The sequence below is a fragment of the Ictalurus punctatus genome, chromosome 26, assembly GCF_001660625.3.
Source record: "Ictalurus punctatus breed USDA103 chromosome 26, Coco_2.0, whole genome shotgun sequence".
NCBI lineage: Eukaryota > Metazoa > Chordata > Actinopteri > Siluriformes > Ictaluridae > Ictalurus > Ictalurus punctatus.
The window spans coordinates 2,790,001-2,815,000 of record NC_030441.2 but is presented as its reverse complement, the minus strand read 5'-3'; the positions used below and the strand labels follow the sequence as shown (position 1 = coordinate 2,815,000).

General features: G+C 40.9%; 2 protein-coding genes across 3 annotated transcripts in view; both read left to right on the top strand.

Annotated features, from left to right (window-relative positions):
* Positions 1–10,341, top strand: part of LOC108258361 (macrophage mannose receptor 1) — an 11,407-nt gene extending 1,066 nt beyond the window's left edge. Inside the window, exons 3-6 of the mRNA XM_053676289.1 lie at positions 7,363–7,752; positions 7,843–8,178; positions 8,485–8,847; positions 8,937–10,341. Of these exons, the coding sequence (XP_053532264.1) occupies positions 7,363–7,752; positions 7,843–8,178; positions 8,485–8,847; positions 8,937–8,947 (1,100 nt within the window). The 3' untranslated portion in view covers positions 8,948–10,341. The remainder of the gene's footprint in view (positions 1–7,362; positions 7,753–7,842; positions 8,179–8,484; positions 8,848–8,936) is intronic.
* A 5,687-nt stretch (positions 10,342–16,028) lies between these two features.
* LOC108258356 (macrophage mannose receptor 1) lies at positions 16,029–21,140 on the top strand. 2 transcript variants are annotated; one of them, XM_053676288.1, is made up of 7 exons: positions 16,029–16,340; positions 16,438–16,608; positions 17,089–17,132; positions 18,636–19,022; positions 19,219–19,563; positions 19,893–20,255; positions 20,344–21,140. In XM_053676288.1, exons 2-7 carry the CDS (start codon positions 16,505–16,507, stop codon positions 20,352–20,354), a joined length of 1,254 nt encoding a protein of 417 aa, XP_053532263.1. In that variant the 5' UTR covers positions 16,029–16,340; positions 16,438–16,504; the 3' UTR covers positions 20,355–21,140. The 2 variants fall into 2 exon arrangements, with proteins under 2 accessions (XP_053532263.1, XP_017312421.1); XM_017456932.3 differs by having other exon boundaries at positions 18,633–19,022.
* The last annotated feature ends 3,860 nt before the right edge of the window (positions 21,141–25,000 follow it).

Sequence of the window (25,000 nt, the reverse complement as noted above, 5' to 3'; positions counted from 1 at the left end):
ACTTTAGCTCTAAGCTTAACAAATCATGTTGTGACTTAATATACACCTGGTGTCAAAAGTAATTCATTTAAATCCAAAAAAATCACACTGTAATCTTTCTAATGACAACAACATTTAGCATTTATTCCAAGCTGTATTAAATATAAGCAGGTTAATGTTTAAACATGTTGTGTACTTTAATATGGGAGCACTATAAAGCTAATGTAAAGGCTCATATGATGATTCGATTACACAGCAGAATAAAGAATCACATAAGTAACTTCCGAAGTTTTTATGGGTTTAATTAGCATGGTGGCATGGAGTTGAACAACATTAGCTCTTCAAGACATTTGAAGTTTGCTAGCTGATCTATTTCTGATATGTCAAAATATACAAATGAGCAGGTGTAAAACAGCAGAATATTTAAATGACAATGAAAAATTTCTAACTTTAAGTTGTTTATGTCATATCACAGCAAACAAGTGACTACATTTCCCATCCTGCACTGCGGCCTACAAACATGGCTGCCATGGACTGCATTTCCTAGAACATGCACATTCATTCTAATCATGTACACCTGTATCAAATTCACAGTACTCACAGGACTTTTTGAACACAATGACTTAGTGAAATATTGCGTGTTATAGCGTTTGTACCCTGTTCCTCATTTTGATTCATGTTCTTTGATCTTGTTTCTTGTTTCTCGTTCTTGATTCTTGCCTTGCCTCGTTTATGCCTGTTTGCTGATCGCCTGACCCATTGCCTGTTTTTGACTACACTATTGTCTCATGATTTGGATTTGTCTGCCGCCTCCATTACGTGGATATCATGACGGAATACTTCGCCTTACCATGGATACTGCAGGAACATGGAGAAAACACCATGCTAGGGAAACCTAGCAAACCGTCCCAGCTTTGGATTCGATACACTTAGCCCAGTGGACTGGGTTTTTGGTTACCTGGAATATTTTCTTCTTGACTGCCAGTTTTATTTTGCAAGCCTATCAAACCCTATGCCCGATGAGAAGCAATGGCTAAGGTTCATGTTGTCCAGTTTTTTTTGGCCCAGCCGGCCAGTGAGCACAGCGTCTTTTAGCCATGGGATACAGGGGACTTGAGAATGTAACTCAGATAGTGGGAGTACTCGTGATGGTGTTCGGGAGTCCAGAATCCAAGGCCATCCTGGAACATCTTTTGGGTGGGGTCAGTCTCACAGATAAACCTGCCCTTTCATTCACCATGGAATATGAGCAGGCAAACAGGATGACATCCTCCCCAAGACTCCAGCCTGAGACCCATGAGGTCTCACTTGCTGAGCTCCAGCCAGAGGTCAACGTTGCGACCTCATCCCCAGAGCTCCAGCAGGAGACGCAAAAGGTGGTCTCATCCTGAGCTCAAAGAGACGACCTCTCAAGCCAAGTTCATGTCCGAGGTTGAAAAGACAACCTCTCAAGGCAAGTTCCTGTCCAAGGTCAAAGAGACGACCTCCCAAGCCAAGTTCCAGTCTGAGGTCGTAGAGATGATCTCTCAAGCCAGGTTCCTGTCTGAGGTCGAAGAGACGACCTCTAAAGCTAAGTTCCTGTCCAAGAGTCGAAAAGACGGCCACCCAAGCCTAGTTTACGTACAAGGTCAAAGAGACGACCTCTCAAGCCAAGTTCCTGTATGAGGTCTAAGAGATGACCTCTGAAGCCAAGTTCTTGTACGAGGTCGAAGAGCCAACCTAATTAAGTTATTAACTCAATTTCATTAAGTTACTACAACTTAAATTTTGTTTTAAATCAATTAATGCAGAAATTTCAGTTTAAATTACACACAGCATTAAGTTGATTATCATGACAAGGGGCTGAAGGCAGAAGCAGGTGCAGATCAAAGTCTTTATTCAAATACTTAAAGCGATAAACACGGAAACACGGTCTAGGCAAATCTGGCTTTAAACATGAACACTGGATACGAGGCAGGAAACAAAACAGGACACTTTAACAAGACCGTTTAGCATGCGTAGCATATTCAAACTCATTCAGCTACTAACGTAACCATCTACGAATAATACTGCGCCAAATACACAGCAACACAAGGGGTTTAAATAATCAACATACTCAAACTAAAATACAGACACCTGGAGTAAATTAAAGCACACCCTTGAACATGAACCAATGTTAAACAAGGAGAGAATCAAAACAAACAATGTCCAAAAAACAAAACATGTCCATACACAAAAGTCTAGTGCACGTGTGCACTCAGAAGCCACGCCACAGTGCCATCTGCTGGCAAGGGCGTAAAAGAACCCCCCTCCAAAGGTGCTCTCCCGGAGCGCCAACAAGCACCCACCTCCAGCGGTGGTCCGGGCCCCCTGGGTGATCTGTCTCTCACTGTATCTGGAAACAGGGCGGCCTCTGCCAGGCAGCAGAGAGGCGGAGCACCACCCCCAGCAGGACTGGAACGCTGGACGACGTCCCCAGCAGGATTGGAACGTTGGACGATGCCCCCAGCAGGACTGGAATGCTGGACGACGCCCCCAGCAGGACTGGAATGCTGGACGACTCCACCAGCAGGACTGGACAGCAGGACAACTTCCCCAGCTGGGCAGGGCAGCAGGACAGCCTCCTCAGCTGTGCTGGACAGTGGGACAGCTTCCTCGGCTGGACAGGGCAGCGGGACAGCCTCCTCAGCAGGATAGGGAAGCGGGATAGTTTCATTGACAGATAAGACCTTCCCGCAGGTCACTGGCTGGAGCTCCGAGGTTGCCATGATAACCTCGGGCTGGAGCTCCACAGCTGAGACCTCCCCGCAGGTCTCAACCTGGAGCTCTGAGGGACCAAGTTGACCTCAGACAGGGGCCCAGAGGTTGCCTTGTTAACCTCAGGCTGGACCTCCACAGCTGAGACCTCCCCATAGGTCTCAAGCTGGAGCTCTGAGCCCGCCAAGTTGAACTCACACAGGGTCCCAGAGGTTGCTATTTTAACCTCGGGCTGGAGCTCCACAACTGAGACCTCCCCACAGGTCTCAAGCTGGAGCTCTGAGGTTGCAGTTAGCCCCCCCAAAAAAAGTTCTAGGCCAGCCTTTGGTTCTGGACTGGGCAGCGTGGGGTAATTCCCTTGGAGTGGGAAGCCCCAGGAATTTGGGTAGCTCTGCTGCCCGTGTTGCGCGGCGTAGTTCTCCGGCAGTGGGAGCGGGGTAACTTGTGCTGGTGGCAGTGTTGTGCATGGCCCGGCTTGCTGCATGGCTTTCTGCAGCTGTTTCAGAAGGCGCTGGAGCAGAGAAATATCTTCGTTTATTTGCTGACTTTGTTCCCAGAACCAGCTATCCCACACCTTCAACTCGGCAGCTTCGGCAGCGCTCATGCTGACCTGCTGCTTCTGCATGGGAGGCGCAGTATTCTGTCACAACATAGGGCTGAAGGCAGAAGCAGGTGCAGATCAAAGTCTTTATTCAAATATTTAAAGCAATAAACAAGGAAACGCCGTCTAGGCAAATCTGGCTTTAAACATGAACACTGGATACAAGGCAGGAAACAGAACAGGACACTTTAACAAGACCGCTTAGCATGCATAGCATATTCACACTCATTCAGCTACTCACATAACCATCTAGGAATAATACTGCGCCAAGTGCACAGCTACACTAGAAGGTTAAATAATCAACATACTCAAACTAAAATATAGACACCTGGAGTAAATTAAGACACACCCTCGAACATGAAGCAATGCTTAAACAAGGAGAGAATCAAAACAATCAATGGCGCGGGTCCATACACAAAAGTCTTGTGCATGCGCGCACTCAGAAGCTGCGCCGCAGTGCCATCTGATGGCGAGGGCATAACATTAATGTAATTATCAACATTGTTATGGCAGCACAACTCATCAAAATTATGCTTGCAACTTTAAAATATTTAATTAAATCAATAAATATGAATTTTAATCTCGCAACCACACATTTAAATAAGTTGTGGTAATAAGTCCCCTGAATTACTTTTTTAGAGTGAAGCAGTGAGTATGCTAGCGCAAACCTTTCAAGACTGCCATGTTCAGGTGACGCTTGTCAGGTCAAATCGCACATCAGGACAATGCTGATCGTATTCTTTGATGAAAAAGAACTCATCTATGGGAAAACATCAGGAGAAAATGTCCGGACAAGCGGTGCACCCAGAATTGTGTTCACACACTGTGAAGCTTCACACACTGTGTTGTCAACCAAGGAGTTTTCATCCAGGAACAATGCTTCACATCCACCATATTCACCAGATCTCACTCCTTACCACTTCTTTTTGTTTCCAAAATTAAAAATGATACTGAAGAGTAAAAGATTTGCAGCAGGTGTGTGTGTAGTTGTGTATTGTGACCAATTTCATATTTTTGCTTTATTTTATCTCATGCTGAACAGAGCTCTGTATGTTATTCTATGACTGTATTATAACTATGTCTCTGAAATGGTTTAACCATTTTCATAGCTTTACTTTATTCATGAAAAAAGAAGGTGTGCTAGGAAATCACTTCACAAAGTGAAACGTCTGGGTTACGCATGTAACCCTGTTCCCTGAGAAGGGAACAAGACGTTGTGTTAGCTTAACGCTGTGGGAAGTGCCTTCGCGCATGACCGGTATCTGAAGCTTGTGTAAAATCATGCCCATTTATAGGTCTGCAGTGATCAGGTGAAATGCAATTAAGCATGTCGTGTGATATATAAACGACACCTGTGAACCGCGCTGTCAGCCTCTATTATCTGAAGCAAAGACGCAATTCCCAGCCCAGTATGACAAAGCTACACAACATCTTGCTCCCTTCTCAGGGAACAGTGTTACATGCGTAACTCAGACGTTCCCTTTCAAAGGAAACTTTATGTTACGTTAGCTTAAAACTGTGGAGACGAGAATACTGTCTCCGTCATACTGAGTGTACGCCTGGTCAAAAAGAACCGAGCCCAAGGGTCACTGATAGACTCGAGCCTGGGCCGGAATAAATATCCAGGCTGTAAAATCAAATGAATGTGTGCGGCGTAGACCACTCCGCCACAGCACACACATCCTGTAAGTATGCCCCTTTGGACAAAGCCTTCAAGGGGGCGACCCCTTCTAGTGGAATGAGCCCTTATGCCCAGAGGCATTGCGAGACCACGCGTCTCATAAGCGATAGAGATAGCTTCCACTATCCAATTAGAGATGTACTATTTCAACACAGCATCACCTCTGCTGTCACCACCAAAGCTGACCAAAAGCTGCTCTGACTTACACCACTGGCCGGAGCGGTGGCCGTAAGTACACAGAGCCCTTACTGGACACAGCAGGTGCATTCTTTCTTGTTCCAGTGTAAGGAACAGAGGAGGGCAGAAAGCCTGCAACAGCACAGGCTGGGCAGCAGATGTAGGCACTTTAGGAATATAATCCGAGGAAGGCCTTGGCTAATCCAGGTGTAAAGTCAAGGCAGGAAGGGGCAACAGAGAGCTTGTAGATCTCCAACTTGCTTGATTGATGTCAGGACCAGCAGAAGAGCTACCTTTAGAGTCAGAAGCTTCTCAGAGGCTGACTCTAAGGGCTCAAAGGTGGCACCTGACAGACCTTCCAGGACCACAGAAAGGTCCCAGGAAGGTATGCGTGGTCTGCATATGTACATCAGCCGCCTGACACCACGCATAGCCCTCGAAGTTAGAGGTTGTTGCCCCACAGAGGCTCCATCAATAGGGGCGTGGCTGGCCGAAATGGCAGCCATGTAGACCCTGATTATAGGAGGAGCCAACCCCGATGAGAAACATCCTTTTAAGAACTCCAGGACTGCAGCTATTGTGTAGTTTACTGGGTTTAGCTGGCATTCCTTACACCACGAGACAAAAAGTTGCCACTTGAGTGCATACAATTTCATCATGGATGGAGTTCTAGCATTCTATATGGTCTCTACAGCCTCAGCTGTGAGACTAGAATCTATGAGCTGGTGCCCGTCAGGGGCCAGAACCACAGTTTCCATAGTTCCGGCAAAGGGTGATAAATTACCCATCCGGCTTGAGACAGTAGATCCCTGCAGATGGGGATCTCTGAAGGAGAATAAGGTGTTACTAGCATCAGACGTAGACAGTCTTGGTGAACTCTCGCTAGAACTTGTGGGAGCAGAGTGATCGGGGGAAAGCGTACAGATGTGACCTCGGCCACATGTGTACCATGGCGTCCAGCCCTAATAGTGCGGGAGGAGTGAGGGCGAACCACAAAGGGCAGTTTGTTGTCTCCTCGGAGGCGAACACATCCACTCCCGCTTGGCCAAATGTCCGCCATATGGACTCCACCACTTGTGGATGGAGCCACCAATCCCTGGGCCTCAGCCCCTTCCTCAACAGGATGTCTGCCCCCACATTCCAGTTGCCCAGAATGTACATTGCACTCACTAACAAAACTTTCCCTCTGATCTGAGAAGAATTAGTTGTGCCTGCCTGAACACATGTTGACTTCTCAATTGAGGAAGAAGGAATTTCAGTGCTAGAAATATGGCCCACATTTCTAGGCAGTTTATATGCAGCTCCAGATGAGGGCCGGACCAGAGACCGTGAGCTGGACAGCCATCTAAGACCGCGCCCCAGCCCGTGAGGGAGGTGTCTGTCATTGCCGTCTTGCAATAAGGAGACCCCCGTAGAATGTGACCCCAGGCTAGAAACTGGAGACACTTCCAAATTCTCAGAGCATGTAGGCATCGCCGCATGACACTGATTACTTTCAGAGTTTTGTCCTCAGAGGAAACCCCCAACTTCTCAGCTACCAATGAAACAGTTTCATGTGCAATAGGCCCAGTGGTATGATGTTGGCTGCTGCTGCCATAAGCTCCAATAGTCTCTCATAGAGCCTGGAGGGGATGCCAAGATCCAGATTTATCTTGCTCTTGATAGGATTGACCCTAAACATTTTGGGGATAGAAATGCTCTCCCTCATCGTAGTAGAATCCTTTAACCCCTATAAATGTTGTCCACTGGACTTGAGAAAGCATACTTTTCTGAGGTTCAACCTAAGCCCCAAGCTCTTCATGTGGGCGAGAACAACATCTCAATTTTGAACCACCAGTTCCCTGGATCGTGCTAGAATTAACAAGTCATCCAGGTAGTTTAGAACACAAATGTCCTGGAGTCACAATGGAGCCAGAATGACGTCCATGAGCTTTGTGAAGGTGCGAGGGGATAAAGCTAGCCCGAAGGGAGGAACCCGATTTTGGTATATGTATTGCCTCCAACGCAAACTAACAATTTCCCAAGTTGTGAAAGACCACCATTTTTGTTTATTGAATTATTTACTTTGCATTTGAATTACTTTGCAATAAAATAATACTACGTACTGCATTGTTTAAACATAAATACTAAATTTCTGCAGAAGTGTAGGACCATGTAATAATAAGTCTCTTTCTCATGTTACTCACAGTAGTATGTGGTATAGGCGCATATATTCCTCATCGCTATCACTTTGTGAATGAGAATAAAACCTGGAGTGAAGCTCAGACTTACTGTAGAGAGCATTACAATGATCTGGCCTCCATCAACGACATGGGAGAGATGAAGAAGCTGAATAGCACACTGAAAAAGGAAACTGCAAAGCAAGCTTGGATCGGTCTGCAGAGAAAAGGCACTGGGAAATGGCTGTGGTCTCTGCCAGACCAAACTTTCTATGTAAATGGAGGCACTTACAGAAACTGGAATTATGGAGAACCAAACAACAATGGGGGACATGAGTTCTGTGTTGAGATGTTTAGCAACAGTGGCTTATGGAATGATGTCAATTGTGAGACTTTGATAGCTTTTGTGTGTTATGAAGGTAAGAAATGATGTTCTTTCATTGGAAGACAAGATCAATTTGATATAGTCATGAATGAGTTGCTCAGGGTGTAAATTAAATGTCTTTCAGAAAAAAACACCAATAGATACATATTGATTGAGGAACCAAAGAGCTGGCTTGCTGCTCAGACCTACTGCAGAGAGAATTACATCGACCTGGTCAGTGTGAGGAACCAAACTGAGAATGATGAAATCAGGAGAGTGATTCAAACTTCACCTTCTGTTTGGATTGATCTGTTTATGGACTCCTGGGCGTGGTCGGATCAGAGTAATTCCTCATTCAGATACTGGAGCTCTGACAAACCCAGTGGACTTTTTTACTGTGCTGTTGTGTCTATAACTGATACAAATTGCAGCTGGAATGATGCAGACTGCACTGAAAAACTCCAGTTTGTCTGCCATGAAAGTGAGTTGCATGCAATGTGAATTAACAATGTTATTTTTTTTTTTTTCCTTATTACTGATTATTTTTGATTTGTAATTAGTGGCTCAAGGTACAGCTGGACCTCTGAATAAAATGTGCACTAATGGTCACAAATTAAACCCACGTATAAATACAGGCATACGATAAACTCTTTATAAACCCCATAGTTCAGCATTAATTTACAGATTTATTTATTCTTTGAATGTTCATTTTAACTTTACATCATCATCATGGTGTTGGGCTGTACATTTAGGTTTTGATTATGTTTAACTAAATATTCTTTTTCAGAGAGACTGGTCTTGATTAATCAGAGTCTGACCTGGAAAGAAGCTCTGAACTACTGCAGGAACCATCATTATGACCTGGTCTCAGTGCGCACTGAGGAGACGCAGCTCTGGGTGAAGGAAGCGGTTCAAAACGCCTCCACCGAATACGTGTGGCTCGGCCTGCGTCATGACTGCGTCCAGCGTATCTGGTTCTGGGTTTTTGGATCGATGGTCTGCTACCAGGACTGGGCCCCGGGGAATGGGACATGGAATGAAGACTGCAGCCATGAGAGGAAAACCGGAGCAGTGCAGTCTGGGGGAAAGCAGCAGTGGATCGAACTTCCTCAGAACTACAAACTCAACTTCATCTGCTCTACCTATGACGGTTAGTCAATGTTTTTATACGCATGTCATCTCATAAGCTTTTTCTATCTTGTAATTAAAAGTTCTTTCTTTCTCTCATTATACATGAAGATATGTTTTAATAACATGAAGACAGAAGACAAGATCACCAGATCTACAGTACTGTCTCTTTTATACTCTTGCTATAATGTATCCTCTTTATCCAGATGTTGCATTATATTTGTAATATGATATTCAGTAAATTCCACTGTCTCCATACAGCATGACCTTTTCATATTCACATAGTATGTTACCTATATTATACTTGTTTTTCTTATTAATAGAGGGTTTAGGTCAATTAAGGTGAATCTATTTACTTGATTTTATACTACAGTGTGTTTGGTATGCACATTTCAATGTTTTTCCATACACTTTCTCAGAATAGGGAAATATACCACACTCAGTTCATTTACACCCATGCAGGATGTTTAGAACACATAGCCCCGCAAACAGTGGTGTTAAAATGTTATTATTCATGATGGTTATACAAGTGTCATGTGATACATTTTTTTTATTTTATGAAATTCTCATGTTTACCTTTTTACATGTTGACAAATAAGTTCATTATTGAGATTTGTGCATAATTACATGGTGATGGTTTCTATACCTGGAATTTCTGAGCACGTGATTATTAATGTGTGAGAATGTAGACTGTAATGACTGAAGACAGTTACATTTCCTATCAAATAAAACCAATTTCAAGTATGCATTTTAGTGTATCCCTGTGTTTCCTCTGTGTTACACTTCACAACCATACACTCAAATATGAAGAACTAAAGCTATGGTCAGGTTCATAGATTGTAGCTTTGGTCATAATTTGATATGTGGTATCAACTAAAACTTCTTTAATTTATTAGAATTTCTCTTAATTTTACTCTCCAATGTGTAAATTGTGAAGAAGAATAACTCCATGCATAACTCCTGAGATTTAAACCCACTATTTTCCACCTATTAGAACAGAACTTTACACTGTTCAGCTAGCACCCCCATTTACAGCTGTGATACTGTAATGAGAGCCTCACACCTCTCACACCACCAAATCTTACTCACATCTATACACATCTTAACTGTTTAGTGATCTTAACCATCATTAACAAATTGAGACTGATTGTAGATGTGTTAAATATGATAGCTGTGCTGAAATTATCACCACATACGGGCTGTGGAGTCCAAAACAAGGCCAAAGCCCGGACTAAGTTCTCATGGTAGCACCCAAAGCATGCTGAACTACACTTCCCAGCAGCCCCAGCACATCACATGTCCTAGTCACACTCATCTGTTTCTTGTCTCACCCTCATTAGGAACCTTAAATAAATCCTAGTGTTTCTGCACCTCACTGTCAAGCTTTTGTTGTTTTGTTCATCTTTGTTTGTGTGTGCCACAGCCTAGGACTGTTTATGTACATGATCCTTTTGTTTTATTACTGATTTGTTGTCTGTTTTTGCACTTTATTTCAATAAATCTGCACTTGCATCCACTGCTGCCGACTTGTTACACAACATAACCATGATAAAGTCAAAATCAAGCCCATAGAAAAGTGAAACTGAGTCAAGATTGAGACAGAAAACATACACAGACCATGATATGAATTTCCAATTACCCCAACCAGAAAAAAGCAAGAGACAAGAATACAAAAGTGAGTAAAATTATTTATTAGGAGGGAGAGAGAGAGAAAAGAAATAGAAGGAAAGAAAAAAAGAAAGAGATAGAAAGAAATAAAGAGAGAGAGAAAGAACCATACAAAAAACATTATTTTAACAACCCATTACCAGTTAAAAAAAGAGATTTTCAGCTCCTATAAAAGTCACCCCTTTGTTTACGCTACATTTCTTCTCAAACATGGGAAGATTACTATTCATTTGATAAAATTCATACTCTAATCTAATCCTAGACTCAACCAAGGCCTTAAATAATTTAACCATGTTGACTTCTTGTACTTCCAGACAAATTTTATAAGCCTTCCAAATGGTTAATTTTGCTTGACCAACCAAAAAATTTGAAAAGGTACAGATTTCCTGCCTTTCACGAGACTATCTACTCCCATCAATAAACACTGTTTTCAGAAGAAGAAAAAAAAATTCCTAAACTACAAAAAGTTTTATCCAAAAGATTGAAGAATGGAGATAATTTACAACATTCACAAAAAAAAAAAAAAAAAAAAAAAAAAAAAAAAAAAAAAAAAAAACATGAAACACAGTAACAAGTTCATTACACAAAGTGCAAAGTGAGGAGGTTGCATATTTAGATTTAAACAAAAACACTTTGTTGGTAACGCACAATGTAAAATCCACCACTGTAAATCACCAGACCTGTTTGGTAGAGGGTTTTTATACAATAACCGCCATGAAGGTACTTTATTTTCCAACTCTAAGAGATGAGTCCTCCATTTTGTATCCCTGCTCCCTATTAGTTGTCTGACAAAGTAGGACAAAAATTATAGAATTTTGTTCCCTTTCAAAGGGAACTTCAACATTGGGTTTAGCATAACACTGTGGGAGCACCTCCCGCACGCGACCGGAACCTGAAGCTTGTGTAAAATCATGCCTACTTATAGGCCTGCCATGATCAGGTGACATGGGAATTAAGCGTCTCGGGTGATATAAATATGAACCTCTTCAGTTGTTTGTGTAAAGAAAACAAACAAACGAATACACGAACACACACACACACACACACACACACACGCGCACACGCACGCGCACGCGCACACGCACACGCACGCACGCACGCACGCACACACACACTTCATTTCCTCGCTATCTTTTCTCAAAATCTCAGAACTTTTCTATCTCTTTTTAAAAAAAGGAAAGAAAAAAAGGAATGTGCGAGAGCGAAAAATATGAGTGAGAGAATTCAGGAAGTGTGTTACGGCTTGTTCCCGTTTCAACACGGGAAATAGTGCACACTTTCTGGGGGAAGAGTTTAGGAGGTAACGCCTACATTAAGCAACTCGGCTCCCGACTCGGTCTCTTCTCAGAAGCCGAAGCGAGTTGGGTTTCAGAGCCTTGCGGATCTGGGCTGGCTGCTGCCGAGGCAGCTAGCCGTCTCAGGTCCGGGGATCTCTTATAGATCCGGAAGAGGAGCCGGAGGTGAGCGCTGCTCTATCTCTTGCTTTGTATTCCGGGTTCCGCTCACCGCTGGATTTTGGAGCTTGCGTCCTGACTCCCCCTTCCGCTATGGAAAGCCAAAAACAGAAAGAAAAAAAAAATAATAATAATAGTAATAATTCCTCTCTGACTCCGAGGAGCCAGAAAGATGTGCTAAAAACTGGGAGCAGCATATAAAGAGCTGCTTGAAGTAATTACTAAGGTTGGATGAGCCCCCCCAGTGAAAGTAAATCCCTCACACTGCAGAAACTCCCCTTTCTTCCAGAAGTGCATAACAAAATATCAGGCTTCTGGGGGAAAACCATGCATGAACTGTATTTATAACCCTATGATGTTGGATTATTCGGCCATTGTGGGGAATGAACGGCATGGCTATTTAGCTATGCTTAAGGTGGAGGAGGCGCTTGCGAGCTACCTCTCTCCATTGACGGCAGGTAATTAGGGGGACCAGCCGAGGTCACATCTGTACGCTTTTCCCCCCATCGCTCTGCTCACACAAGTTCTAGCAAGAGTTCGCCAAGACAGTCTATGTCTGCTGCTAGTAGCACCTTATTGGCCAGCTCGAATATGGTTATCAGAGATAATATCCCTGCTAGATGGCACTCCTTGGGAGATTCCTATCCACAGGGATCCACTGTAGACCCAGCAAACCGCTCAGTAGCTACAGTCCTGGAGTTCTTATAAGAACATTTCTCAGCGGGGTGGGCTCCTTCTACAATTGAGGTAGAATCAACTAAATTTGGCTGAAACTCTCAAAAACCGTTGTTCAGTATCATAGTCTTGTAGATGTATTGAGAGAAGCTTTTCCAAGCAGTTTTGGTGCACGACTCCATAGATGTTATGTTCAGATGAACAATCAAGGAAGATTGTACAATAGTAATATTTTGCCATCATCACAATATTGCAGTAACTATGACTATAACACAGAGTACCTCTTATTATAAGATTTGGCATTTTAATAATAGATTATTGTAAGACAATTTTTTTTGTACAATTAGTCACTCAGTTTTGGGGAGACTGGAGAGAGAGAAAATCGCAGTATAAAACTTTAAGCCAGTGGTGGAATATTGGAAAAGTACAGATCCAGCACTATTGCACCAACAATACACAAGGAGTCACCTGACTGAACTGAAAGAAAAGGTCAAGTTTTTAGAACAGCAGATTCTGAAGCTAACTAGCTCCATCAGTGAGGGTGAAGAGATGGAAAATGCTTGAAAAGTATAACATGATTTAGAAAAAATTGTATGAAGAAAGAAGTCGTAATACATCCATACGGGGAAAATATCTTCAGTTAAACAGCATGGATTCTTCAACAACTTTCTTTTTTCATTGGGGAAGAACATTACAGAAAAAAAGAATATGAATCACCTTAACTTGTCCAATGGACAAGAAATAATGGAAAAGGAATATATTTTATATCTTATATAAAATATATATAATATATCTTTATATATATAGAAAGATATATAAAGATATATATTATATATATTTTTATGAAGAATTATATACTGCCCAACCCTGTGACCTTGGAGCAATTAATCAGCTCTCAGATGTACTGCCACATCTTGGAAAAGAAGATAAAGCTGAGCTGGAGAAACCTCTGTCTTTTCAAGAGTTAACTGAAGCTGTCCAGCAGCAATCTTCAGGAAAATCATCAGAATTGGATGGGTTGACATCTGAATTTTACAAAGCCTTCTGGTTCCTCACTGGACAGGATTTGTTTGCTGTGTTTCTTCAAAGCTTTGAATTTAAAAAAATCCTACTCGTCAGTTGTAGAAGAGCTGTAGTGCCCTTTGACCCATGAAAGAAGATCTTGGTTTATCAAAGAACTGGTGACCGGTCTCTCTTTTAGGAACTGACTATAAAATATTATCTTAAACTCTGACAATTCGTCTTAAAAAATCTGTAGCATCCATCATCCATGAAGATCAGTCCTATTGTGTACCAAAGTGATCTATATTTGACAATCTTTTTTTTTTGTGCGAGACTTGGTGTACTTAATGGAACTGCATAAATTGGATCTTGGTCTTGTGTGTTTGGACCAAGAAAAAGACTTTGATAAAGTTGACCATAAATATCTGTGCAAAATACTTGAAAGCTTTGGCTTTGGGAAACAGTTTATTTCATGGATAAGGTTTCTTTATAAAGATATCTATAGTATGCTGAAAATAAATGGAATTTTGGCAAGACCCTTTTCTGTAGGTGGAGAAGTGAGACAAGGGTGTAGTTTATCTGGTCTTTTGCATACAATTTCCATTGAACCAATGCTGAGGATGCTGAGAGAGAAGCTGCAAGAATTTACAGTTCCAGCGTCTCACCTTTCAAACACACCAACGGTTAAACTAACAGCATATGCAGATGACATCACAGTGATCATTAGATCTGAAGATGATGTTAAACATCTAATCTCATCTCTCAACATCTATCAGAGTGCTTCTTCTGCATGGATCAATTGGGGAAAAAAACTGACACTTTGTTATTAGGTCAAATCAAAATCCACCTCAGCTTCCACATCAGTGCACTTGGAATATAGAAGGGGTTAAGATAATTGGGTTGTTTTTTGGGACTGAACAGCACATGAACAAGAATTGGGAAGGACTTATAGAAAAAGTGACAGGCAAGCTCCAGATATGGAAGTGGATTCAAGCCCAGCTTTCTTACAGAGGCAGGGTATTAGTAGTGAACAATCTAGCCGCCTGATGCTGTGGCATTGTCTAACATTGTTGGACCCTCCAGAAGAGCTTTTGTCACAACTTCAAAAAGCCTTTGTAGACTTCTTTTGGGGTGGTCACTATTGGCTTCCCCCGGGGGTGCTGTGTCTCCCTGGCATTGAGGGCAGTCAAGGATTAAGTCATTTACCCTCTAAGGTGAAAGCCATGGGGTTACAAACCGCCCAAAAATTGATTTACTTGTTGGACTACATACCGTGGATTAGTTATTGGCCTATAACTCCACAGGTAGACCAATGTGGAAATAGCAATGGGGACATTGTAAATATGTTGTTATCTTTTAGAGGCTTGCAAAGTCTTCCGTTTTCTATGGTGAACAAATGTCTGGGTTACGCATGTAACCCTGTTCCCTGAGAAGGGAACGAGATGTTGCGTTTAGCATAACACTAACACAACAACAGCTTTATTCATCCTAGAAGCTGACTTGATATTTAAGCCACCGACCTGTTCTCTGACTGCAACCATCACATCTTCCACAGATATGGAGTCATCACGTGTACTTTTAATTCCATAACTAAGAGTCAAGTGTGAGAAATCTCCGCTTGACCCCATTTATCATAGTTTGCTGGCCGGAGTCGGCGCTCAAAAAAGTTTGATATCTAAGATTAATCTTTTTTCCACTAATCTTAAAAAAAGAATGAAAAATAGATTAAAGTATCAGACTCTCAAAAGTATGCTTCAAAAACTGTAGACTCCTCCCACTACCCACAATCCTGAGAGAGAGCGAACGAGAGAGAGAGAGAAAAAGAGAGAGAGAACAAGGGAGAGAGAGACCGGGAGAGGGAGAGAGAACGAGAGAGAGAGAAAGAAAGAGAGAGGGAGAGAGACAGAAAGAGGAAGAGAGAGCAAGTAGTACCCACAGCACAAAAGAAGTACAATAGATATGAAAATTAAAAGGGTTTACAGAGCTTGAGAATAATCTAGACAAGGTGCACCACATTGTACAACTTGCAGAAAGAAAGTATCATGGTGGAATGGGATTAGCAGACAATTTATTATATACTGCAGATGCAAATACTTAGCCACTCCCATGCATTAATTGTGACTGTTTACATTTTTTGATCTATTTCTCTATCAACATGAATTACTAATCATTATATAAAAATCATTTACGTTACAACTATGAGTTTAATTATGCCTGTCATGTCATGGCAAACCAGCGACTCCACTTCCCAGAATGCACCATGGACTACAAACATGGCCGACGACTACAACTCCCGAAGCTACACACTTGACTAATCAGACACACCTGTTCCCAATTACAATCGCAATCACACCACACTACTTAAGAGACTCACACACGTGCACACCACACTACTTAAGAAACTCATACACAGAGTAAACAGAAATAGTTTTAGAGCCTGTAATTTAGGTGGACATGGGGTAAACATGTGGAACTTGGCTCAAACCAGTGACCCTGGATTTCACATTTAGTTCACATTCACCACCTTGTAAATGCAACCCTTTCAGTCCACTTGTCTCAGTCAAGGGAAATTCATACAGCGTCCAGTCTGTAAATAAGAACAGGATATACCTACATAGCTGTCCTTTATATCCTCAAATGAGGTCAGGTAATAACGATATCACTGTCACAAACACCTGATTCTGAGATAATATCTGTTACTAGGGCAATATGCAAAGTGAGTGTCCAAGAGACATACACACCATCACCATTATACATAATAGAGACAGTGTGTGATGTCTGTATTTACCCCTCAGTATTTTCCTGTTTATCAGAACTGGCATCTTTGACTCTGAAGGCGAAGAGATGGGAGGGGTCGAGAGAGGATGGTGATGCTGTATAATGAGAGGTTTGTTATGTTCAGGTGCAAAAGGTGAGAAGAAGAACAGAAGCACGCATTACTACAAACTCAACACACCCTGCGTGGAGTTCAGGACTTACATGAGGTATGAACATCTACATTTTTATCTTAATATGTATATGTTTGGATATGTTTATACTACAGCACGGCTCAGATGGTAGTTCCTGCTGTAACCTGAACAGATGCTTTATATTAATGCACTCGTTCTAATGTGTTATTGTTTCTAACACACACACACACACACACACACACACACACACACACACAGGGACTTGTATGAAGATATCTTAGTTATCAGCACTTTGTAACAGTCATGGTGTTTTGTAGAGAGGAGTTTACTCTTTCCAGTTTCATGGTAAAATGACAAAGTTGTGTTTTTTGAGAGAGCACGAGAGAGAGAGTGGTCAGTGAGGTCAGTGATGGAATGATTAACACAGCACTGATGTAAGTGATAACAGGACACAGAGAGAGACACTGAGAGAGTCAAGTTGTTAATTTATAAAAAATAAAAAAAAACTCATGTTGGATATGTTTTTCAGAATTTTATTTTATTTTTTCCCTACAGATACAGTATGGTTCATCTAATTTCAATGACCTTGCTCTTGTCAGGTCAGTGTGTAGACAAAGACCGTGTGTGTGTGTGTGTGTCTGTGTGTGTGTAAAAGAGAGAGAGAAAGAGAGTGTGTGTGAATGTAGGTTCATAACTAATTTGGGGCTCTTTTTTCATTCCACTGCCTGAATTTACTGTTTAATTTCAGCATGTAGCTGTTACCCGATATCTTTTTCTCTTTCTCTGTCCATGCTGAAGTGTTGAGCAGCTTAAAAGTGGGTATAAAATTCAGAATCTGCTGATGCAGCAGTGTTTTCAAACCCGTTTTACTTCATGAATTGTGCTCCACCTCCTGAAATTCCCTCTTAGCGCAAACGCAGGGATAACACCGTATTTTTCTGACGCAGTCTTAGAGGTCCTGTCCTAATGTACGTTTACAACACAGTTTTGTGGATGGTCTCTATTTGTCTCATTTTTAAAAGCCCAAACAGGAGCCTGACTCCTGTGAGCTTAACAAGCCATGTTGTGCTCCATGTCCCAAATATATACTGTATAGTGTCTGTTTAGAATAAATTATCTCTTCATTCCAAATAATGCATTCATATTCAATTGTATCCTTAATATACTTAATATATACCTGGTCTCATAAATAATTCAAATTTACAAAAATCAGACTTAATCTTTCTCAATGAAATAAGATATAATAAATAAATATAACATGGCAGCACTATGAAGCAGGTGTAAAGGGTCATTTGATGTTTCGATTACACAACAAAATAAAGAATCACATACTGTAAACGACTTAGCATTAGCCAGTTTTTATGGTTTTATTTATCATGGTGGCATAGAGTTGAACGACATTAGTTCTTCAAGACATTTAAAGTTTGCTAGCTGGTTAGCTAATGTTTTAATGGCACATGCTGTTGTTTCTGTTTTTTGATTCCTCAAAATATAAAAAATGAGCAGGGCTAAAAACAAATTGCCTGATGTTAAAAATCCAGTTTATTTAAATGACAAATGACCCAAGAACAAAGTAATTAGCTTGAGGTAGCAATTGTGGAACATATTTGCCAACCTTAGAAGTGTGACCCTATAGATAATGTGAAGGTTGATCTCTTCCAGGAAAGAATATTCTCAAATAAAATTTACGAAGTGTATGAAGTAGAGCTTCTTCCAGATATCTGGAATCTGACATTTGACATCTTTTTATCACATGCACTACTCACTTTAATGTTAAAATAACTTTATTATTAAGGCAAGACCTTACAGTTATAGTCACTTACTTATGATACTTTTTTTTCTGTTTTCTACTAATTGCCATTTTCCCACTTATTAATAATAACTCATACATTAGATTATTAATCATATTAACGTGTATATGACATGAAACACTCATATCTCTCAGCATAAAATGATCAATTTCATATTTTTACTTTCTGATCTCCTTATAAACATCAGCTCTGTACGTTATTCTACAACTGTATTATAAATCTGTAGCTGTGAATTGGTTTAATCATTTAATAAAACAATAATAAGTCTCTTTCTCATGTTTCTCACAGTAGTATGTGGTATAGGAGCATATATTCCTCATCACTATCACTTTGTGAATGAGAATAAAACCTGGAGTGAAGCTCAGAATTACTGCAGAGAGAAATACACTGATCTGACCTCCATCAACGACATGGGAGAGATGATGAAGCTGAATTACACACTGAAGATGGAAACTGTAAAGAAAGCTTGGATCGGTCTAAAGAGAGAGGGCACTGGGGAATGGCAGTGGTCTCTGGCAGACCAAACTTTCTACAGAGACGGAGACACTTACAGAAACTGGAACAGTGGAGAACCAAACAACTACGGGGGAAATGAGTTCTGTGTTAATATGTGGAAAAGAGATGGTTTCTGGAGTGATGTTAACTGTAATAAAATATTCCCTTTTGTCTGTTATGAAGGTAAGAACTTGCTAATAGATGTTAATAAAAGGCAAAATAACACTTAATGATTTACATTAATGAAAAAATATCTGGATGATCTGAGTGGAGTATTTTGTTTCTTTGAATTTTTTTTTTGGACTGATGTTATTTTAATGGCAGAAATCTGATTGAGTGATGAATGAGTTGTTCATGATGTAAATTAAATGTTTTTCAGAAAAGAACTCAAACACTAGTATATACATGTTTATTAATGAGAACAAGACCTGGTATGATGCTCAGACCTACTGCAGAGAGAAACACACCGACCTGGTCAGTGTGAGGAACCAAACTGAGAATGAGGAGATCTGGAAAGTGATTCAAAGTGCACTTGATGTAAATGTTTGGATTGGTTTGTTTAATAACTCCTGGAAGTGGACAGATCAGAGTAATTCCTCATTCAGATACTGGAGCTATGACAAACCCAGTGGAAGTTTGAACTGTGCTGCAGTGAATGTGTCTGATCAAGACCACTGGACCAATGTGAACTGCACAGAAAAACTCCCCTTCATCTGCCATGAGAGTGAGTGACACGATGGTGTTTCAACAAAGTGGTTTTTATTGTATTATTATTATTAATGATTACTGATACTGTTTTGTATTAAACTGTTTATAAGACACATGCAAATATATATACAGTATATATATATATATATATATTTATTATATATATATATATATATATATATATATATATATATATATATATATATATTTCAGCACATATATCCAGGTTTCTTTGCTGGTTTAATGTTCCTCTGCTAAACACAAGCTGAATAAACAAACAGTGAAATTTTCTATTGGGCATTCTATGTTCACTTTATCTTTAATTTAATGATTTCTCTTTTTCAGAGAGACTGGTCTTGATTAATCAGAGTCTGACCTGGAAAGAAGCTCTGAACTACTGCAGGAACCATCATTATGACCTGGTCTCAGTGCGCACTGAGGAGATGCAGCTCTGGGTGAAGGAAGTGGTTCAAAACGCCTCCACCGAACACGTGTGGCTCGGCCTGCGTCACGACTGCACCCAGCGTATCTGGTTCTGGGTTTTTGGATCGATGGTCTGCTACCAGGACTGGGCCCCCGGGAATGGGACATGGAATGAAGACTGCAGCCATGAGAGGAGAAGCGGAGCAGTGCAGTCTGGAGGAAAGCAGCAGTGGATCGAACTGTCTGAGGGCTACAAACTCAACTTCATCTGCTCTACCTATGACGGTTAGTCAGTGTTTTTATACGCATGTCATCTCATAAGCTTTTTCTATATTGTAATTAAAATTCCTTCTTTCTCTTATTAAACATGAAGATATGTTTTAATAACATGAAGACTGAAGACAAGCTGTGGTCCTCCATCTGTATCCAACATCAGCAGATCAGTACTGTCTTTTATACTCTTGCTATAATATATCCTGTTTATCCAAATGTTTCATTATATTTGTAATATTATATTCAGTAAATTCCACAGTCTCCATACAGCATGATCTTTTCATATTCACAGAGTATGTTACCTATATTATACTTGCTTTTCTTATTAATAGAGGGTTTAGGGCAGGGGTGTCCAATCTGATCCGGAAAGGGCCGGTGTGGGTGTAGGTTTTCATTCCAACCAAGCAGGACCCACACCTGATTCCACCTGATTCCACCTGTTTTAATCAGTTGATCGTGGCTTTCAATAGACTCAGGTGTGGCTTCTGCTTGGTTGGAATGAAAACCTGCACCCACACCAGCCCTTTCAGGATAAGATTGGACACCCCTGGTTTTGGGGCAATTAAGGTGAAATCTATTTACTTGATTTTTATACTACAGTGTGTTTGGTATGCACATTTCATTGTTTTTAGAATACCTAGCCCCCAAACAGTGATGCTAAAATGTTATTATTCATTATGGTTATACAGGTGTAAAGTGATAATTTTCATATTTTGTGAAATTCTCATGTTTTCCTTTTTACATGTTTACAAATAAGTTCATTATTGAGATTTGTGCATAATTACATGGTGATGGTTTCTATACCTGGAATTTCTGAGCACGTGTTTATTAATGTGTGAGTATGTAGACTGTAATGACTGAAGCCAGTTACATTTCCTATCAAATAAAATCAATTTAAAGTAAGCATTTTAGTGTATCCCTGTGTTTCCTCTGTGTTACACTTCACAAACATGCACCCAAATATGAAGAACTAAAGTTAGGCTCAGGTTTAGAGATTGTAGCTTTGGTCATAATTTGATATGTGTAGTATCAACTAAAACTACTTTCATTAATTAGAATTTCTCTTAATTTTGTCCAGTTATTTTTTTACTCTCCACTGTGTAAATTGTGAAAAGAATAACTCCATGCATAACTCCTGAGATTTAAACCCACAATACTCCACCTATTAGAACTTTACGCTGTTCCGCTAACACCACCCATTTACAGCTGTGATCCTGTAATGAGAGCCTCACACCTCTCACACCACCAAATCTTACCCACATCTATACACATCTTAACTGTTTAGTGATCTTAACCATCAGTAACAAATTGTGACTGAGTGTAGCTGTGTTTAATATGATAGCTGTGCTTAAATTATCACCACATGAGGACTGTCGAGTCCAAAACAAGCCCGAAGCCAGGACTAACCTCTCATGGTAGCACCCAAAGTGTGCTGAACTACACTTCCCAGCAGTCTCAGCACGTCACATGTCCTAATCATGCTCACCTTGTCTCACCCTCATTAGCACCCTTAAATACACTTACTCTATCAACATCAATTACTAATCATTATATAAAAATCATTCACATTACAACTATGAGTTTAAATATGCCTGTCATGTCACGGCAAACCAGTGACTCCATTTCCCAGAATGCACCACAGACTACAAACATGGACAACGACTACAACTCCTAAAGCTACACACTTGACTAATCAGACACACCTGTTCCCAATTACAATCTCAGTCACACCACACTACTTAAGAGACACCCCCCCCCAACCCCACCCTACTTTGTGAAGTCTATGCTCAGTTATGGTTTGTCTCTGTTGTGACCAAGCTATTAAATATTATAATATGATAAATAATATAAATATTTCTGCTTTACAGAATCTTTTGCTTTTGATTTCTAGGACAACTGTAATCCACCCATCAAATGGTACAACTGTCCCATTAGCTGGAGTGAACTCTAGCTGCTGTGTTGACAATAATCTTTCAGTGGGCTGGATGTTGACATCTGGCAATGCTTGCTCCACCCAGGACTTTCCCATTATGCTCACCTGTGCCCTGCTGTCCAGTAGCATCTGTACTTTAACACCATTCAGATGACAGGTAACCATGTTACCTGTCATCTGACAGGTAATCATCTGACAGGTTACCATCCTTCCAATTAACTGAGCAACCCGTTTGTTGGTACATTATGCTGTTTGAATGATTGGCCAGCTACTGGGGTTTTACTTTTAAGACTTGATTTCAATGGGGGACCCTAGTTGTTGTCTGGTCACTGGTGGTCCCTCCCCAATGACCTCTTCCAGTTTCCCGATGGTTTATTCTTTAGGAGACAGCCAACAGCTCTGTGTCCCTCTCGACCACAGTGAAAACAGTGTGTACATATGTCAATTCCCTGTTCCGCACACTGCTTAAATTTTCCTTTTGTTCAGGTTTTGTTATGGTTTTGGGATTTGTTGCAGTATCACAATGGCTTTTATGCACCGTGATTATCAGGGCTTTCTCTAGGCTCTTGGTCAAAGCTGAAACTTATACTGTCAGGTCCTGTATGGCAGTAAGGTTTGCCTGAACTTCAGCCTGAGTTTGGATAGCATCCCACCTGTCTGCCTATCGGTGGGGTAACATTGACATTGACTATTTTCTGCCTGTGTGAATGACCTAGGCGTGTCTGTCTTTCATTCTCCTCACTGACTGACCGTGTTATAATTTCTAGAATGAGATCATCAGTAATGCTATCATTTGAGAGATGTGGTTTGAGATCTCGCCTTGTATAGCTGTACTTCTCACTTAAACCTTGGTAAAGTGAATGGAGAAAAACTCCCTGTACTAGCTTGGTGTCATATTGAAAATCTGAACCACTTTGTTGAGATGCAAACAAAACACGCTGTTTCAAAGCCCTTAATCTATACAGAAACTGTTGTGGACTTTGCCTGTCATGTTGTTTAGTATTATTGAGCTCCTGGAACAGTTCTGTACTACTTTTGTCTCTAAGGTGTGCCCTGAGAAAATGCTTCATCTCCCCTACTGTGAGGCTATCTTTAGTGAGCAGCATATCTTTAAATGTGTCTGGTTTAATTATTTTTAGCACAGTTCTTATAATCTCTGTTTCAGTGAACTTTTCATTTAGCCCTTCATCGATTTGTCTGCACAGATTGTTATAACTCAAATCACTCAGAAATCTAAAATCAGAAATCTTACCACCATGAATTTTAAATTCTCTGCAAGGTAAAAATGCTGCTTCGTCTGTCAATTTATCCAGTACAGTTACCTCCTCAGCAATCACAGATGGTGGTGCTTGCTAACGTTGCAGCATTTATTCTTCTGCATTTGATAACGCAATCCCTTTTCCCTTTACCTGCCAATGCACCACCTAGTGTTGTGAAGGTAAAAATGCAAGTGTTCTCTAGCAGACCAAACTTTCTACAGAGACGGAGACACTTACAGAAACTGGCAGAGAGGACAACCAGAGAACTACGGGGGAAAACAGTACTCTGTTGACATGGTAAAAAAGACTGGTCTCTGGCTTGATGACAACTGTGCTATACTGTTACCTTTTGTGTGTTATGAAGGCAAGAACTTACTAGTAAATGTTACTAAAAGGCAAAATAACACATAATGGCTTTAAAGTAATAAAGAAGATCTGGATGATCTCAGTGCACTGTTAGCCCAGATTTCATATCTACTTAACAATTTAATTACAACATACTTAAATTATTTAAGTTTAACTGCATTACCATTTTCTTGTGGTTTGATGTGAATTCGAAGAGCTGTTAATGAGTGGTTAGAAAGTATGTTTTAGCCAGTTTTTACTGTTTCTATTTTTCATTGAGAGGCTGTGAGTAATAAAAAATATAGTTTGAAACAATTTTGGACGTTTGCTCCCGCTTGAACTTGAACTAGAAGAGTTCAGGGAACAATTTTTTGTTTGTTCATTTTAACTGAAAAATTTTGTTTGAAACCATTTCGGATGTTTTCTCTTGCTTGAATCCCTGCCGGGTGAGTTCGGTGGACATTTTTTTGTCTGTTAACTTTTATTGTTCGGTGATGGATGAACTGGCCGACCTGCCTCAGGCCTTCTGTGTTCTTTTCGACTTATTTATGCCTGGACTAATTGTATGAAAAAGTTTCCACATTATTCAGCAGGTAATGCTCAGCCTGGGAGGTAAGCTGGCACCCAAAATTCAATCTTTGAAAAATCAGCTAACAGTAAAATGGGCCTCCCAAATGTTATACTACTGTTCCACTAACAAGTGGTTCATGTGTAAGCACATCTTTTATGATGTTGGCACTGATTTTGTGGTTTTATTCAATTCTTATTTGCAATGTTCCTATTTTATAGAAATCCATCCATCCATCTTCTATACCGCTTATCCTTTTCAGGGTCACGGGGAACCTGGAGCGTATCCCAGGGAGCATCGGGCACAAGGCGGGGTACACCCTGGACAGGGTGCCAATCCATCGCAGGGCACAATCACATACACACTCACACACACACCCATTCATACACTACGGACACTTTACACTTTCCAATCAACCATACATGTCTTTGGACTGGGGGAGGAAACCAGAGTACCCGGAGGAAACCCCCGCAGCACGGGGAGAACATGCAAACTCTGCACACACAGGGCCACGGTGGGAATTGAACCCCCGACCCTGGAGGTGTGAGGCGAACGTGCTAACCACTGGTCCAGCCCCATCGTGGTTGTGCCAAAGCCCGATGGAAGTATTCGCCTTTGCAATGACTTCAGGAAGATGAACCAGGTCTCAGAT